This window comes from Caloenas nicobarica, chromosome 4 (genome assembly GCF_036013445.1).
Source record: "Caloenas nicobarica isolate bCalNic1 chromosome 4, bCalNic1.hap1, whole genome shotgun sequence".
Taxonomy (NCBI): domain Eukaryota; kingdom Metazoa; phylum Chordata; class Aves; order Columbiformes; family Columbidae; genus Caloenas; species Caloenas nicobarica.
Window position 1 is genome coordinate 44,213,847 of NC_088248.1, and position 17,940 is coordinate 44,231,786.

At 38.2% G+C, this 17,940-nt stretch overlaps 1 protein-coding gene across 12 annotated transcripts in view; it reads left to right on the top strand.

Annotated features, from left to right (window-relative positions):
- Nucleotides 1–17,940, top strand: part of TENM3 (teneurin transmembrane protein 3) — a 512,354-nt gene that overhangs the window by 186,957 nt on the left and 307,457 nt on the right. For 11 of the 12 annotated variants that reach the window (XM_065634158.1, XM_065634155.1, XM_065634160.1 and 8 more), the window contains one exon: nt 10,889–11,191. In XM_065634158.1, the coding sequence (XP_065490230.1) occupies nt 10,960–11,191 (232 nt within the window). In that variant the 5' untranslated portion in view covers nt 10,889–10,959. Of the gene's footprint in view, nt 1–10,888; nt 11,192–17,940 lie in introns of those variants that run through there. The other variant, XM_065634165.1, reaches the window with a different exon arrangement.

The following is a 17,940-nucleotide window of genomic DNA, read 5'->3' on the forward strand; positions in this document are numbered from 1 at the left end:
GGCAAAACTTTTCAGTACAGACTGGATCTGTGAGTACTAAGTGTTTTCAAGTGTGCTTATCAGCTGTGCAAATACAGAGACAAGATTTTGATGCCACCAAGTTCAGATGCGAGTGTCAGGTGTTTTCTCCCTTTTCTGATGCCTGTATTTCTTCATTCTGGCCCACCCCTCAGGAGTAGCAGAAGAATATCAGAATTCTCCTAGAAGTTTAAATGCTTCTGAATGTAGCTAATGCAACTGGAGGAACTTCTCGGTCTTTCTACTATGCTATAAGGTCCTTCACTTTAGGATGAACACAAGCCCCTCTCTACTCCGTTGTGTATATTGTGTACTTGGGTATTAGGAAAAATTTTGTCATAGAAGGGGTTGTGAATCAGTGGGAGAGGCTGCCCAGGGAAGTGGTTGACTCACCGTCCCTGGAGGTGTTTAAAAGCCGTATAGACAAGGTTCTTAAGGACGTGGTTGAGTGCTAGAGTTAGGTTATGGTTGGACTCAATGATCTTAAGGGTAGTTTGCAACCAAAATGGTTCTATGATACGAAGAAACCTTCCAAATCCTGCCTTCTTATGTATCTCATACCCTCTTTCTGTTCCCACAAAAAGTGTCTCAAGTATCAAGGTAATACAGGGAAAAGTTAATGCTTGGAAGAGCCTATATTGGAATGGTATTCATGCCCTTAACTATAGAGTAAGAAAATCAAAAATAGTCTCATATTAAGTACAAGGCTGTGCAAATAATGAGTTAATGATACTTCCACTCTGTTCCGTATTAAAATGGAATTGGAAATATTTGAAACAGGATGGAAATTAAACTATCTGCTAATCCACCCCGGTAGTCCATATGGACTTGTCTGAGGCATCTTAACTGTCACTGTGGGAAAGGTTCTCTTCCTTGTTCTGCTTGCGAGCCATAGCCTGCAATGCTCCTGGCTTTTAATCTTGCACCTATGCTTGCTAAACTTACTTGATATGAAATACAATAACATACAGTTTAGTTCTGGTGTAACTGAACTGTGGAGGGTCTCTACAAACACATATTAAATCAAAAAGTATTTCTTTGATAACTGTCAAATAGTTTCATTATTCAGTTATAGTTGATTGTCCATGTGTTTGAAGTCCAACTTCCCATTTCTTTTATTAAGAGACTTTTTAAAAATAGAAGTTTCCCATCCTTTACAGGTCACCTTCAGATCTGTTGCTGAAGTAAATTGTTACTTTAGTTAGAAGGATTTTTTATCTATGACTGTACTAAGAAATTCTGAGTATTATCTTAAGTGGGAATTTAAAAGATTTATAGAAGCAACTTCCATCCCCTCCAAAAGCATAATGTGAAGCTGCTCAACACTTCCTGTAGAAGCTTGTGCTTCTTTTGCAAAACCGGGATCTTGTGGCAATGAAGCATTTTTTTACAAGTCGACACTGGTTTCTGTCAGAGATGTGAGCGCAGTGGAGCAGGTGCTGTCATCGGGCTCTGCCAGCATCAGCTCTGCTGCATCCCTGCAGTAGAAATTTGGCCGTGTGTGGAAGCACAGCTGTGTGCCTTACCTACAGGTAACACACACGGGCGGAAGAGGAGGTCAGCAGGAGGTAGGTCTTCATCCTACTTCCCAGCTTCCTGAAGGAGGCTTTGCATTATTAAAGGTGGTTTGTTCTTTAAGTACTGTTATCAGAGAGGATCTTGGGGTGGTCAGCTAGGGCCGTGCCAGAGTAGGCTGTGTGGACACTTTCAGGGAGAAACATGGTCCTTTGAACAAAATTGCTAAGTACTGTGGGAAATCTTGTGTCTCACATAGTTAGCCAGATAACATTTTTAAATGCATTATTCTTTTGTTTGCCCTAATCAAAGTCTTAGTTGTGTTGAAACTAGAGACAAAACCTGGGAGGTAGGAGTGTAATGGGCTGATTACAGTACAGAAAGTTTTGGTATGACCTTTAAGGTAAGGCTAAAAATCTGACGCTTTGAAAGGGGTGGTTTGAAAGAGAGAACAGGGATTACAGAAAGGAGGTGATCCAGCAGGGCAAACAACCTCCAGCCTTTACTGTCGTGTGACGTTGGATGAAGAAGAGACAATCAGAGGTTGTGACAATAGGATACAGCTTCTGCAGGGGGGGAGGTGGGAACCTGGGGAGTAAAAAGAGAGTCACGACAGCTGATACAGTCTGAATAGATGGGATAATAGGGATTGCTAATGTAAACTTAATCAAGTTAAACAGTACTTTAGTGCATGTTATGTGGGCATTAGCTAATAAATTTTCACACTACTGTGTTAGGAGTGGTAAATGAATGTTGTGACAGTAGGAGTATACAATACTCATGTTTCTGTGAAGACTTGTCATTGTGCTTGAAACTCTGCTTCTTTGTGTCTGTGGTTTTGATTTGTTGCTGTTTTAAGAAAGAAAGGAGGGTCAAGTGATAAATTTGAACGAAACAGAGTTCTGGAGCATTAAAAAAATTGGCAGTATGTGTTATATGTCTTACTAGTCACTCTCTATTGAGGTGATTCACTAATAATTCCCCAGGTTTCCAGCCTGCAACGGTATCCTAATTATAATGTGACTGGAACTGAAAAATCTGGTTACCCATCAGACCATTGTGAAAAGAAAAACCTTTTCGTGAATGTCCTCTATTTATGTGAGGTTTCAACTTTGACCATGAGGAGCTGTACATGGAAACCAAGGCTGATGGTGCATGTGTATCCCATGTCACGCTACCACAGCAATAGCTCCAGCAGTTACCCTTTGCAATTCTTTTTTTCCCATTCCTGTGTGTCCTCACTGACATCCTTACTGCAATTTCCTCAAGTTCTTCTTTCATTTCCAGACGCCTTCACAATGATATTTTCAGCTCAGTCCTGTGACTGTATGCCCAGCTCTTGCATGTCAAATGTAATATACTTCATTTCCCTTATAGTGACTTCAGAGATGTGTTATTTTTGAAACTTCACCACTGTCAAATTGTTTGAAATTAACTCTGAGTTGTTGAAGGGGGAGTTGAATGATTGACAGCCTGTTCAGATGGTGAAGCTGACATACTGATAGCTTTGTTCTCCAAACAGAAATGCAGAAACCATTGTGCTGTGCTGTGCTTGGGGACTAGGGGACTGTTGCACCTTGGCTGATGCTGGTGGCTTCCTACGTGTTGTTCCTGTGTCAGGTTCTCCATCCCACTTGCTTTAGTTTTAAAAATCCCTAGATTCTGTGGCTTTGTTCTCAAACAAAAGTGAACTAAGCAGAAGAGCTCTGAGCAGGTGCAGAAGTAAACTCGAAGGTACTGTTCAAGAAGGAATTACACTTGCATAGATCAGGAGACCATTGAGAGAGGCTGAGGAAGAACCCGGGGCAGGGAGGGCAGGAGGAGAAAAATTTGTGTCAAAAAGATAGTGAAGGGAAGGAGTTGATGGCATAAAGGATGAGTTTCAAGTTAAAACAAGTGGAGGAAAGTGTTTAGGCCGTTTTAGTTACTGCTAAATAATGAGTTACCCATTGCTCACCCTCTCAGAGTTTATTACTTTCCTCTGAGGTAGACGAGGCACAAAGTTTCTCCTTTCTGAAGTTTTCTTTGTTCTTTTCCTCCACTCGGTTTTTCCTCTTAGACTCCCCTTTCTTTCTAGGCTTGCTATATCACTTCTTCTCCCCTACGTTGCTGCACTGGGCGCTGACTATTCTGTCTCCCTCCGCTTTCTGTCCTGAACTCATTCTGGTGTTAGTTTTTTCTTTATACTGCAGTATTTCTGCTCTCCTAACTTCTTTGCCTCTCCATCATTTCATCACATATTCTCACCACCCTAATTCTCTGTACAGGAGCACACCACATTATTTCACTCTTTTCGTCTTCGTCTTCCTTTTCTCACTTAGCTCTCTCGGCCTTTCAAGAAAAAATACATCTTATTCAAATCCCCCAAATTAGAGTCAGACATTTCTTCTCAAGAGCAGAGTTCATGACAATTCCTGCAAAAACTGTTCATCCCAAGGAGGAACAGCAATTGTCAGCGTAACCCAGTACTGAGTTCCTCCAAAGAGGCTGTTCTTGTTTGCGGAGCAATTTATCCGGTGTCTTAGCCCTCCCTACTCCCCAGTTGAGTTTTTCTGTGAGGCCTGCTTGGAAACTCAATAGCCAGCACAGCCCCAGGCTGTATGTGTGCATTGACAAGTTGTGTATTTACAGTTTTCTCTTCTGAAGGTTTGCAGCCGAGCTGTGTGGAGAGCTTCCAGCAAGCAGAAATAGTTGTAGCTCCATCTAAAATGCTGCTGTACAGTCTTCATACCCTCAAAGGAAATTGTCATCGGGAGAAGTACTCCCTGCGCTCCCATTGTTACAGAGGGTGCATCATCTCTTTCAGCCCATATGAGGAAAGGCATGAGGTGTTCTTCCCTTATTTTTTATTTTTCCCCCTCAAGGGTTTCAATTTTAAGTACTGGTAGCAAGATCATTACACAAACATCAGCCTCTATGACTAACCAGGACCCTGCAGAACTCTTTGTCTTGCTTATTTTCCTGACTCTTATTGCAGGAAACTTTTATAATGAACGTAGTGTACATTTATTTGTTGTTTATTCTGTCTATAATGAAGTTGAGAATTTTAGATAGACTATGTAAATGAACTTCTTGTTAACATCACATCCTGAAGCGATGGTAGATATGAGTGTTTTGTTCCCCTGACTGACGCAAAAAAAATGCTTGAAGAACACGCAATATTTTTACTGGTCTTCCTTTTTATTTTTTTTCCTTCTTTTTTTGTTTGTAATGTAGTTCTAAAATGTAGGTTTAGTTTGTGACTTAAGGAGGCTTTTTAAAAATGTTAGTTTGTGAACTGCCTGTCTGACAGGCCATCTGTTTCTCAGTCCCCCCTAAGAATGCTGACTTCAGATGCATCCTCTCTAGTTTCTGTGCTAGAGGACTTTTAATATTAAGAAGTGAGTTTCTAGGTATGATGACCTGAAATATCCATGTATTAAGAGTCATCAGTTTGACTAATGGCACACCATGGCTACAGATCATCCTAAGCACCTCTTCAAAGTGTCATTTTTCCAGCTCAGTTGATTTCTGACATATCTCACTTTATCAGCCATTGAAGTGGAAATTTCATCACTCTTTTATGCCTTTTGAGTTTTTCTTAGTATTTGTTTGTAATAGGTTTTATGGATGATTAGTTGTGTGAATTGTGAGTATTTTTTGTGTGTGGAGAGGAGATTTTCTTAATTTCTACATATCGCATTTAGGCTTTTTAATCTACTTGTTACATGTATCAGCTGTATTTGCTTTGTTCTTTCGCTATTAAGTGGCAGGCAAGTACTATACCTAGTACAAATTGTAACTAATGCAATATTTACATTAGTAAACAATTACAGACTAAAAGAAATTCTGATTTAAAATAATGACAGTTGCAATAACACATCTATAGAGCAGCAGCACTACTTAGACATTATTTTCAGCAACCGTTGTCAATGCTGAGAATAGGCATTGTCTTCGCTTGCAGCCTGTAAAATCCTCTGCTCTTATTTCAGAGAAAAGTTCAAGCTTGCTTCTTCTCCCAAAAGTCTTATGATTCTTACACTACTACATAAATGCAGGCAGTAAATCATGAAAGGAAATTTGTTGCTTATCTAAGCAAGTGTTCAGACTGTGTTTGTATTAATGGATCAGTGTGGAAGAATCAGTGATTCTTAATTCATAATAATAATAATTAGTAATAGAAATAATAGTAATTCAACAAGATTAATGGAGGCTTTTGAATGCAGCATGCCTAAGTTGTTAGATTTAGGTGTTGGGAGGGAAGGTTATAGTATAAGTCCCTTCCCTGGCTCAGTTTTGCTGGCCTCGGGGTGGGAAGAAGGGCTCGGCTCTGCTCTGAGCAGCCTCCTGCTTTCCTCACTGTTCCCTCTACTTGTGAGACTGGGTAGGAGAGGTCTGGTTTGACCTTCCTCATAACAGTATTTCATACTCTGTTACTGTTGTTCTGTAAGAAAGAAAACTACAAGTTTTATCCTCTCAGTTTTGAAACCTTTTCTGTTCCAGCACTGTATATATTACAGTAATGGTTCTTGTTATTCTCAAACCTAGTTCCATTTTTGCTTTTTATGTTTTGAGATGTCTAAAATAGATATACACATTGAAAAGGAATATAAGACACACTATAGTAGATCCATAAATCGACTTAAGCAGTGACATAATCTTTTCTGTACAATTATCTCTTCATTTTGATAACAAACATCTTTTATTTCTTACCTTTTTACTACTTCGTGGCTATGTAGTTTTAAGGTATCAAAGGACATAAAATATTGAGCTTCATTCAGACTTCTTAATCAGTTACTTTGGTGTTCACTGAACCAGCTTTACTACTGGAAGAAGGTTGTTCTAGTGAGAGATGGGGAGGGAGCACTGTGTACGTCAGGCAGGATTGCCATCCTGTTGCCAAACTGTAATAACCCTTTGGGGAACTTGGAGTTGAAGCGGCTGAATTAAATGCAATAATTTTCCATAACAGTTTAAAAGGCCTCCAGGCATGCTACAGTTGTAGCTGGGTGGTTTAGATAACACTCTGTAGCGTGATGCTAAAGCCTCGTTTACATGTTGACAATTAAAATATATACTACTTTTTATGTCTGCTGTACTTTTTCTATACTGCAGTGTAGAGCTTTATTTTTGAGGCTTTTTTACTGTAAAAAAAGATAAGTAACTGGTGTTTTGTTTGTTTTAGGTTTGTTTTTGTAGTTTTTTTTCCCTTTTCACTAGAGCAACTTTATTTCATGTTGCAATAGGTGATTAAGAGGAACTGCTGAAATGCTGTCCTAGGGAATTTTAAGTACAGAGTGGAACTTGTACTGCTGCATCAATCAGCTTTGTTTGTATCTGAGACTTCAGTCATTGAAGCTCCCACGGTAGCTTCAACACTTGTGTGTCAATGTGCCTTATGCTCTGTTTTGATGTTTACACTTGGAGTCTCTACAACACTTAAAGTAAAATAAATATTTTTTATTATTTACTTGTTTTAGTTATTATTTGTACATACCTCATCTGACTTGGTAATTAAATATTGTGCTGAATGTGCTAATGATGCCAGAGGTCTTCAAAGTAGCCTGGCTCATAAGGGAAGGCGCTCTATGGTCCCAGTGACCTGGTCGTGTACAAGAAATGCTTCTCTGGTTTTCTTGCTTCCCTTACAAATTAAGTTAAAAGAAATATGTAAGTTAAAAAATGGGTATCTCCTCTTCATGGTTTTGAGCTGTTCTAAAATTTGGAGTGGCTATGAGAAAGTGCAGTCTGACTGAGGCTGCAATCAGCTAAGTTATGTACACGAATGCGGGAGGGGGCATGACTGTAAGAGCTGACCTGTCAGTCTGGCAATGAGCATATACGCTCCTGTTCCATCCACCCAAGAGCCTGTGCCGTTGGACACATCACTGAAAAGGTCACGGGAGATCTCGATGCTCAGTGACACAGGTGACTGTACTCAGTTTTTATACCTATAAAAGCATTGGAGAGAAACATGAAGTAGTAACATGCACCAGCAAAATCTTTTTCGCTTTTCTTCAGTATATGCAGGCCATTTCACGTTAGCATCGTAATACAGCATATAATGGTATTTAGGACGACTGTTCTGACATCCTTTTGTGAGCGGGTGAGTTAGTGGTTCAATAGCTTTGTAAATATTGCTCTGTGAAAATTCTTCCATTTAATTGGAGTGAATCCATTTGGTGGACCAGACCATAAATATTGACATATAGGCAAAAATTACTTGCAGATGAAGGCAAGTGTTTTTGTAACGTGTCACAAAATACATTAAATTTTATTTGGTTTGAAGTTTTAATCCGATTTGTCAAAAAAACCTGTTCATGCGTCAGATTAGTTGCTGTGTTCCCTTGAATTTGTTTTGTACTCGTTACCAATATTTCATAGTAGAAGAAAGCTAGTCAGTGCATTCGAGTAACTCCACCTGGAATGCAGCTTTTGTAATATGAAACAGAGGAGAAGAAAAAAACGAAATGTGTTCAAATTTGTGCAACAGTGGTTCATTTAAATCTGAAGATTTGAGTGGGAAAACTTGTTAACATTTTTAAATACAGCGATCTTTATAAGAAAGGAGCTGAGCAGATGCAATAATTGTCCGTTTGGGGGGGTTATTTCAAATGTTTTTCTCAAGAATTGAAAGTATTTCTCTAAAGTTGGGGGTGAGCAGTGTTTGGTTTTTTGTTTTTGTTTTCTTTTTAAGGCAAGGAGGGAGGTGGAATTCGTGGTGGCACAAGTGCTGCACAGTCCTAAGACTGCAAAACATCCCCCTGCAGTAATAAGACTTACGATTCAGATCTTACAATGCCATCTGCAAGTTTTACTTTGTTTGACTTGTCATTAGTGGCTTACTACTTTAACACTGTTTATTTCTGTGTTCTGCAAATATGTTTGTGCTTTTGCTTTCTGTTTGTGTTCTGATCATATTAGAGAACACTTATTTCTAGACAAATCTTCAAGATAGCTTTTATTCTGTCTCTTTCTTTCAGATATGTGTATTAATTCACTGGTGAAATAAATCCAAAGGCATGAGTCTGAGGATGTTAAATGTTGCCTAAAACTTGCTGAGATACACCATTAGTTTTTAAAGTTAAAGGTTACTGAAGGTAAACAGGTGTTTTGCAAAATGCCAGATTCAAAACGATCAGGTTCTTAAATCTTACGGATTTTTTTTTTCCAAAAATGCCCACGAAAATCCACTAGTCTTCATTACTGTGACAACGTAATTGCTGCTAAAGTATCTCCATAATGTGGTGCTATTGAACAGCTTGTATTTTTTTTAACCTTTTCATTCTTTGCCTGGAGAGGCAATAGATAACCCAGAAAACTGCCTTTTGAAGTCTTATTGAATTCATTGACTTCCGTGGGAAACAGATCAGTACTTCCTCATGCTACAGCGTAGATTACATCTTTGAGGATTTGAGCTTGGCATAGTAACAAAGTATTGTGCAAAGAAGGGTTTGGAGGTTGGTGGTGGTTTTTTGGTTTGGTTTGGGGTTTCTTTTTTTTGGGGGGGGAGGTGGGGAGAGGGCTTGTTTGATGGTTGTTTGGGGTTTTTTTAACATTATAAAGGAGCTTGGAAGCTTGGGGAAAAAAAGTCATCTTTGAATAGTGTATGTCAGTTTTACCATGGCACAATTTGGAGACATTAGGAATGAGTGGCCCTTAAGTCTTCGATGCGCTCAGGTGCTTAGATGAAAGGGGAGGTACTCTTCCATGTGAAGTCTTTACACTGCAAAAGAATACCTATGCGTATCAGATAATAACAATTGCTAAAATCATGATTCAGTTTAGTGTTACTAAAACACAAATAATACACATTGCCTAGAAAACTGGTTTTACATGGAAAGAACTTGCATTCATTAGTCAATCAAATATTTTAAGATCTGAGTGTTTTGTTTAGATTTAAAAGATGTGTGACATGGGCATGCAGACATCTAAGACTAATAATAATAATAACAAAATTATTCTGTTGTGAAACTTTGTTTTTTCTGAGCGTGTACAAATTTTTCAGTTTGTTTTTAACCACTTAACATTTGAAAAGGAAATAAATATAGAAGAGAGTTTGCTTAAATGGAAGGCTGTGTGGCTTTGTCTTTTAGTCTAAATTGAGACACACAGATTGAAAAATGTTAAGAGCTTTTCAGAGAATTTCAAAACAGAATGATGAAAAACTGGCTGTGATTTACAAACTTGAATTACCATTCTGTAGTAAAGAAAATACTCTCAAAATCTTTTCAGGAGTGACAACTAATTAGTTTGTTCGATATTATATATTTAAAATGAAAAAGATGAAGAGTTCTAAAGCAACCTTGGTTTAGCTGAACAGAATGCAAATGGATTGGGTGTTGCTTTGTGATATGTGCTGTAAACGGCCATTTTAATTCTACATCACAAAGGACTTGACCGATAGTTCTTTGTAAAACAATCTCTTGTGATATTTAAGTACTTTGAATTGAGGGGAGCGCCCAGGTGAAAGTTCTCCTGGAGACAGAGGAGAGAACCCTAATGTATAAGGTGTTAAACAAGAAATATCAAGGCCTCACTTAACAGATGCAGTTACAAAGTATTCAAATAATCCAAACTTGCTCTGTCAGAAATGTAGGTATTTTGGTTAAGTGTGCAGGACTCAACAGATGAAACTGGGAAGCCTTATTTTGAAAACTAAGTGGAATGAAACACTAAAGACAAATAAATAGTAATAGAAATAAGTTTTTTAAGGAATATTGCAGTAAGAATCTTGAGAGAAGGAAAAACTATTTCTGACTGTCATTTACAAATCAACTAGTTACTTGCTTTCTAGCACAACTTACACAGAATATACTGCCTTGGAGCAGTCTTCCTGCATATCACCTATAATGTTTTTGTAGCTTGCTGTGAAATTACGTGTGTATATTCTTGATGAGAACAATTTTCTTAGAATAGAAATGACAATAAAAAATTGCAGAAGTCTGTATATAAAAAAGACATTAAAACTAGGAGTTCCTGACAAGCAGAAGGAAGTCAGACTAGCCATTAAAGCGTGCATCCTTTTCAGAAAGAGAAAACAACTTACCTACAGATAGACTTCAGGCAAGTAACACATTCTTAAAGATGAAAAACTGTTGTTTTTTCTGGCCAGTTCTCAGTCTCTTCTAATCTTCTAAGCTATTGTATAAAAATGAGAAGTAATGTGTTGCATTCACAAAAATTTATTTGCTGATTTTTTTTGATCAGGGTAGATCATACATGAAACTCTGGGAAGTCTTGCAAATGTTACAGAAAAGCGTCTCACCCATCTTTGATCAGATCTTTTCATTTTCTTTCAGACAGTTAGGAAGCAATCACAGCAATTAGAGAACGTTGTAACACATCAGTGGTTGTTTTTCTAATTTTGTTATAGGTGAATGTAAGCTGAATGTAGAGAAGACTTCCAAATAAGCTGGACTGATGTGCACAGAGAAGGAATGAAGTATGGATGTGAAGGAACGTAGGCCTTATTGCTCCCTGACAAAGAGCAGACGGGACAAGGAACGGCGCTATACAAATTCTTCCGCAGAAAATGAGGAGTGCAGAGTGCCTACGCAGAAGTCTTACAGCTCCAGTGAGACCCTGAAAGCTTTTGATCATGATTCCTCTAGGTTGCTGTATGGAAACCGGGTAAAAGACTTGGTCCACAGAGAAGCAGATGAGTATACCAGACAAGGTAGGCAAGATGTTATAATTCAGAATGTATAGTGCATTAGTACCAAGTAATAAGATATTCTTGCTACAGGAAGAGTATGTTATTGTAACAGTTTCATCAGTTTTAGTAATACTCTGCACACATAGTACACTTCAGTTGTATTTCCCTAAGTGTTTCACAAAGATTGGAAAGTATGGTGTACCATCTTTGAAATAAATAATATGTGATGCACACGAAAGTTAAGTAAATGGCCCATGTTGGGCAATGGGTCAGTGACAGCATTGCAGACTCAAGTGTGAAGTATTCAGGCCTTACAGTTTAAAAACTAGACCCCCAGCATAAATTCAAATCATTAACAGATTGCCCAAAATGTTGCCACTCCAATATGGCTAAAATGTAAATAGGTTCCAAATGAATCAAAATAAACAAATACAACTATTCCAAGAAGGCCAAGCCCTATGGACAGGTTTGGGGAAACATAGTATGTGTGGATGAGCATACGGATAATGCATTAGCTCAGTGCCTTTATCTTTTAGGTCACAAGGGCAATAACAGAGCACTGTACAGTGAGTAAGGTAAACTAGTTCACAATTAATGCATTTGGGTTTCTTGCGGGATATTTTTCTAGTGGATATCTGTGATATCTAACCAGATCCCAACAGATTGCCAGAGCTCAGTGTTGAATTTGAGTCCCAAGACTCGAGAGACACGAGAGATCTAAATATCCATGAAGATGCATGAAACCTGACTGGATGTGGTCCTAGGCAGCTGGCTGTAGCTGACTGTACTTGCGCAGGGGTTTGAGCTAGATGATCTCAAGAGGTCCCTTTGGACCTCGTGGTCCTGGGACATTGCACTGGGCTCCAGTTAAGGTTAAGCACTTATGCATCACTTTTGGATTCAAATTTGTAGTCCCTGGAATTGGCATTTCTGCATTTTTACAACTAAACTAATTAATATAAGGAGGAAAAAAAAGGTTATGAAGTGTGTGGAGTACTGCAGCCCAGCTATCTAAAAGGATAAAGCTAGGCCAAAAGCTGTGTGAACCTATGCCTAGGCCTTTCTTTTATGAGGAAACAAGAATAGATTTAGGGGTAGAAAAAGAAAGCTTCCTCCTTGTGAGGAAGTCCTTAGTTTTAATTTTAGAAGTGTTTAAAAATATTTTCCCCATTGGTGGTTTTTCTTTGTTCCAAGTAGAATAACTTTACATTAGAATTAGAGCTGGGCAGATGGTGTTGACTTTTTTGCCTACAAATGTTTGCAAGGGAAACAAAAATATTTCTCTTAGGCTCATGTAGCTGAGGCTTGCTGCTGCTGTAGTCTGTCTGCTTTCTGCTGTGTATTTTTGGTTTCTGTGACATGTTGAAACTTAAGGTCATTGCTGCTTTCTAGTTTTTAAGTCATTTGTCACCTTGATCTCATTGCTTTAATGGGTTAAAATCAAGAGGAAGTTTGCTAAGACCTGTAGTGTAGACACTTCCTTAGTAGTGACAAAATTATCTCAAAATAGGCACCATTTATTTGATGAGTTCATAAACTCTTGCCTGAATATTGTACTATTAATTTTGAATAGCAGTAAGGAAATAGAAGTTAGGTAGTCTGGCATGTCACACATGATGGTGCACTGGGGCTTGGGGCCTTTCTCCTCTTCATTTGTTTCAGAAAAGCACATAATATTTAGCTAATACTTATTGCCCAATATGCAATAAATTACACTTCTATAGGCCTAAAACAGCAGTCTGGGATGTGTAGTGACACCTTTCAGTGGTCTCAGCACTGTCATCTGTGCCTGTTTCATTTTCCTCATTGTCCTTTCAATTCCTTTTGTATGGCTTATTGGCTTCCTCTAATGTGTGCTGGTTTAGCACCTTTGGGGACTACCTGCAGGTTTGATAGGGTCAGGTTAGAAAGGGCTTGGTTTGCAGTCTTAGATGGTGTGTTCCTTTGATTCATCTTCGACTGAGAGAATTTACTGCTTCTGGCACTGGAAGCATTTTGTGGAAAAGGTGTTCAAGGTCATTCCAAAGTTTTTTAAATAATATATAAAACACGCTCCCCTGTATTTGTTTTTTCTCCCCTCTGCCTAGAAATAGAGTGCAGATACCTGGCTTTGACAGCCTAATTACGTGCTAGCCTGCTAAATCAACAGGAAATAAATCTATAAGCAAAAAAGTCAAGTTTAAATAAATACATGTAATTGGAAATTAAATTTTAAAATTAATCATGACCAGTGTTTTGTGGTGTTGTCATTTTACACAGTCTGTGTAAAACAAACAAACAAACAAAACCACAAAACAAAACATGTCAAATTTCCAGTGTTGGCTGGAAAGCTACTGGAGCAGTTACATAAGTTTCTTGAGTCTCTCAAATGTGGCACAATTTAAAAATGTCAGAATGTTTTCATGGCTCAAATTTGGGGGTAAAGCCTTTCAAACCTTTCTGTTGATGGATCAGAACTTTCGCACCTCTTTTTCCTGAGTTGTCTCTGTACATGTCTTTGTGCTTCCTGCTTCACCAAAATCCCAGGAATTCAGAAAGGGATAATGCTGTAGGAGATAGGTGTGCCCTGTGCTGTGCAGTGGTAGCTTTATCCCAGGAGATCCGTACTTGTGGAGAGGAAATTCTCCAATTGTTAATTCCAGTCACAGGATCTGTTGAATTTCTGTTGTTTGAGATTCATTGGATAAATAGAAATAAGAGCTTTAAATGCATACATGTGTCATTGTAATTCTAAAACCAGCATTTAAAACAGATAGTGAAATACTTGAACATGGAATTATTATATAACTGGGGTTATCTTGTTAATTTTGAAACCCAGTTGATAAGACTGGAAGATTGGGTATGCTTGTTTAGGAAATTGTAACTTCATCTAGGCAATATGCTTCCAGCTAACACCAGCGAGAGTTAAGACCTACTGTCGTCTCCTTTGCTTCTTCTAAAGCCCCTTCATCCGTTCCAAGACTGGTTTGGTTTTATATTCTTTAGATGAGGATTATTTAGCCTACTATTTTTAGAACTTCTAATTTAGTTATTTGCTCTTTGTTCTTAATCCCCACATAAGATTCAAAAAAAATTGGTAAGCCTGTGAATAATTAAACTCAGCACCTAGCCATGAGGACCAGGAGCTTTTTTTCTTTACAAGTATTTTTAAGCTAGATACTTAATTTCATGTTGCATCTTTGACAAGCTACCTAATCTCATCCTTGATGAAGCGCCATGAAAGATGATTTATTTTCAAGGTGATGATACGATTGTTTGCTGTTTGTGTGTTAGGAGGAAGGGCACACCTGTTTTCTTATGCTTCAAAGTATCTAAGTGTAATGAGCAGCCCGATTTAAATGTACAACTTCTCTAAGTGAATTCAGCAACCTAAATGCTTGTGTTTTGGAATACGCCCAAATATCTTGCTGAATTCAGGAATAAAGCTGACTGCATAAAGTTGAATTTCTCTGTTGTACAGAGAGAAATTCCTCTGTTTACAAAATTAAACCGCTGTGTGAAGTAATGTCATGTACATAGGAGACTACTGTGCAAAAATATATGAAAGTGTGACGTGACTATGGAGTGGGAGGGAAGAGTTGTGGAAATATCGAAAGTAAGTAGTATTTTTAAAATTGCATTTGGAAAAAATAATTGGAAGTAATAATATAGCAATGTGAAAATAATTTGAAGGAGATCATGAATCAAACCTGGACTAGTAAGAACTGAGGAAGTTTTTATATAGGTGCCTTAAGTTAGTAAGAAAAATACTGACATGCAAAAACTGTATTTTATTTGCTATAAGATATATGTTAAAGGGAAGAGGGGAGTATGCAATACCTCTTTGGAGTTGTTCTATTTCAAAGAATAGTGTTTTTGCAGGAGAGCATAGTGATCCTATAGAGGGATCCACAAGCACAAGGTGACAGGGTGCAGTGCAGATTTGTATGTGTTCATGTTTTCAAACAAAATAGCCACAGTACTGTTTGCAAACTGTGTGAGTAGAAAAGCTGAGCTGCAGGACACTTTTTGCTAATAGAAGACCTGATGTGGTAGTGCAAGTTTTGTTAAATTTTTAATTTTGAAAGCTTGAGTCAACTACGGCTTAACCTCCAGGTAAAGGCATTTGGTCTTTCTAGCTGGCAGTCAGAATGAGTTCACCATCTTTATCAATCAGAACATTTCATTGTCAGCCAAGTCTCAACATAAATTTCTTTTCATGCTATCCCTTTCAGTTTTGCAGGAGAAAGTACTTGTATGGATGGATTTGTACCTTTACTCTTCTGGAATACTGAAGTGCCTAAATTAGATTAAATGCCCTAATAACTCCTTGGAGCTGCAGAAAGAGGGGCTGAACTTAGCAAACAAGCAAAGAAAAATGATTTCTTTCCTTTAGAGTATGCTGGATCACTGCAACCAGGCTGCTGAAAAGCAAAGCCGTGTACAGTACATTACACCGTGCAGATGTATCATAGCTATCATTCAGCTGCCACTCCCGTAACAATTAGATTTAGGTGCTAGAAAAATCTCACTATTCAGCAAAAGAGAGACCTGAAACAGTGACATATATGCTTCGACAATTTTATTTTGTTATTTAAGATATAAAACACAGTCAGGGATACATTTTTAAGACCTGAGAAACCTGAAAAATTAATTGAAGCTTCTATCCTAATGCGATATGACTCCAAAGTCTGTTGCTTTTAAATACTAGCTGCTCAAAATGAGTTATTTGGACAGCAAAATGATTAATCTTTTTAGTCACCATAAATGTCAGCTGTAGGATTAAAGGATTTAAATGGTCATGTTTTTAAACCTGAAGCTGGAGTATTTTAAACTTACCTGTGTGAAGCAGTGGAAGGGTAGATATGTAAAACCATTTTTGACCTCGCACTGCCTATGCCTTATTGATGAGCCGATTTTGACTATTGAGTAGGCAAGTGATTCTCAATAAACCTGAATCATCCTGCTTTGCACATTGTTTACAGGAAGGTATGAAATGATACCTAAGTGGCTTTGTGATCTCCTGATGAGCAAATTAATCACCATTCAGTGACATGACAAGCACAGTCTCTCAAAATCTGAGGCAGATATTAGAATTAGTGTTTTATGCTCCTGGCTGCAGTGCAAGATGTGTCCTGATTGTGATTGTGACAAGATACTTTTTTTGTTATGCTAAAACACGGCCACCTGCAGCATCTGCCCCATTTGAGTGGGTAACTTCTGTAAGCAGCATACAGTGCCAATATGTTCTGGATAATTTTGTGGCCTTGAGCTAAGCACATAACCTTCTGCCAGAGGTGGGGTTTTTTCCATCTGTAATACAGGAATAATAACACCCACCTCACAGGCGTGTTGGGAAGATTAATTAGTTTATGTTTGCAAAATGCTTTGAAGATGAAAAGCGCTGTAAGCGCTAAGTAATATTATCATCTTTCATTGCTATACTAGTTGCTTCTTAAAGCAACAATAAGAAGTTAATTGGTTTTCAGGTTCCAGGTGATAAGGATCTGTTGACTTTTGAAGTTATTCTATTAGCTACAGAGTAGTACTAAGAAAAACATTTCACTGCTATTTGATTAGGAGTATATTTAGCTCATGCTCAGTGATACACACACTTGCTCTAAGGTATTTGTCTAGTTGAAACTGGCCCCTTGTGGGTCATGGTCTGTAGATGAGCTATGGATCTGGAGACAAAGGGCAATTGTGATTCTCCAGGGGAAAATCAACCTTGGTTATTGGCAGTAGACTGCTTGATCAGGAATTTCTACACAGCCTTGATCCACAGAGTAGAAACCTTGTCTTTGACTAGGCCAGTTGCAAAATAAGACAATTAAGTTCTTGAATCATAATGATTAAGCATTTATAAGATGAGCAAGGGGTCTTTACAAGGACTTTCAGCCTCATGGAGAGGAAGATACTTTAGAGGGTCTGTAATTGCTCTGATATCTTTCTGTAGCTCATATACTGAGATGTATGTGCTGCTCCTGTTCATAATAAAAAGTGAGAACTACTGAGATAAGTGGATCAGATGCATGGCTATAAAAAATTACTTCAGCCTGTTAATGTGTGTGAAGAGAATAAAGCTAGAAAAGTGTGTGGTTAGAGATGGGGTGAGGGAAGGAATGAAAGAGGCTGAAGAGTCCTGTCTGTCCTGTTCTTTGATTTAGTGCTTAGGGCTGAGGGTCAGGGCTGTAGGCTAAGCTGTCAGTGATTGCTTATTCCATCACTGGCAAAGAAATGCAGAAAGAGAAGCTGAGGTGTAAAATAGGAATAATTCTTCAGAAAGTTCCTTGATACTTTCTGAACTTAGTTTGTAAAATGTCACAACTTACTGGCTTGGGAGCCAGTACTCAGTGTTACTGAGTTTATTAAAGCTGAAAGAGGAAATGGCAGAGCCAAGGAACTCGTTTGCCTCAACTTTTGTGTTTCTACTTTTTTGCTTTTGCAGTGCCATAAATATGTTGAGTCATGAATCCTTTCTTGTCTTTAGCATAATGAACGTTTTTCTATAAAATCTAAAATAAGACGATGCTATGCTATGTTTAGTATGGAGGTTTAAAGAATGGAAACCCTTTTGGGGGATGTGGCAAGAAGTGTGAGAGAGGAAGTAAAAGAGATTTTCATTTCCATAGAAATCCTTGGGTCGGCATTCTCCGTTCTTTCCTGAACTTGGTCTGAGCGCCTCATTCTGTCCATGCATTGCAGAGCTGATTCCTGTGCATGGGGGATACTTGTTTATGAAATCTTACAAACAGAAATGTATGGGTTACTCTGAATAGGTGTGTTGGGTT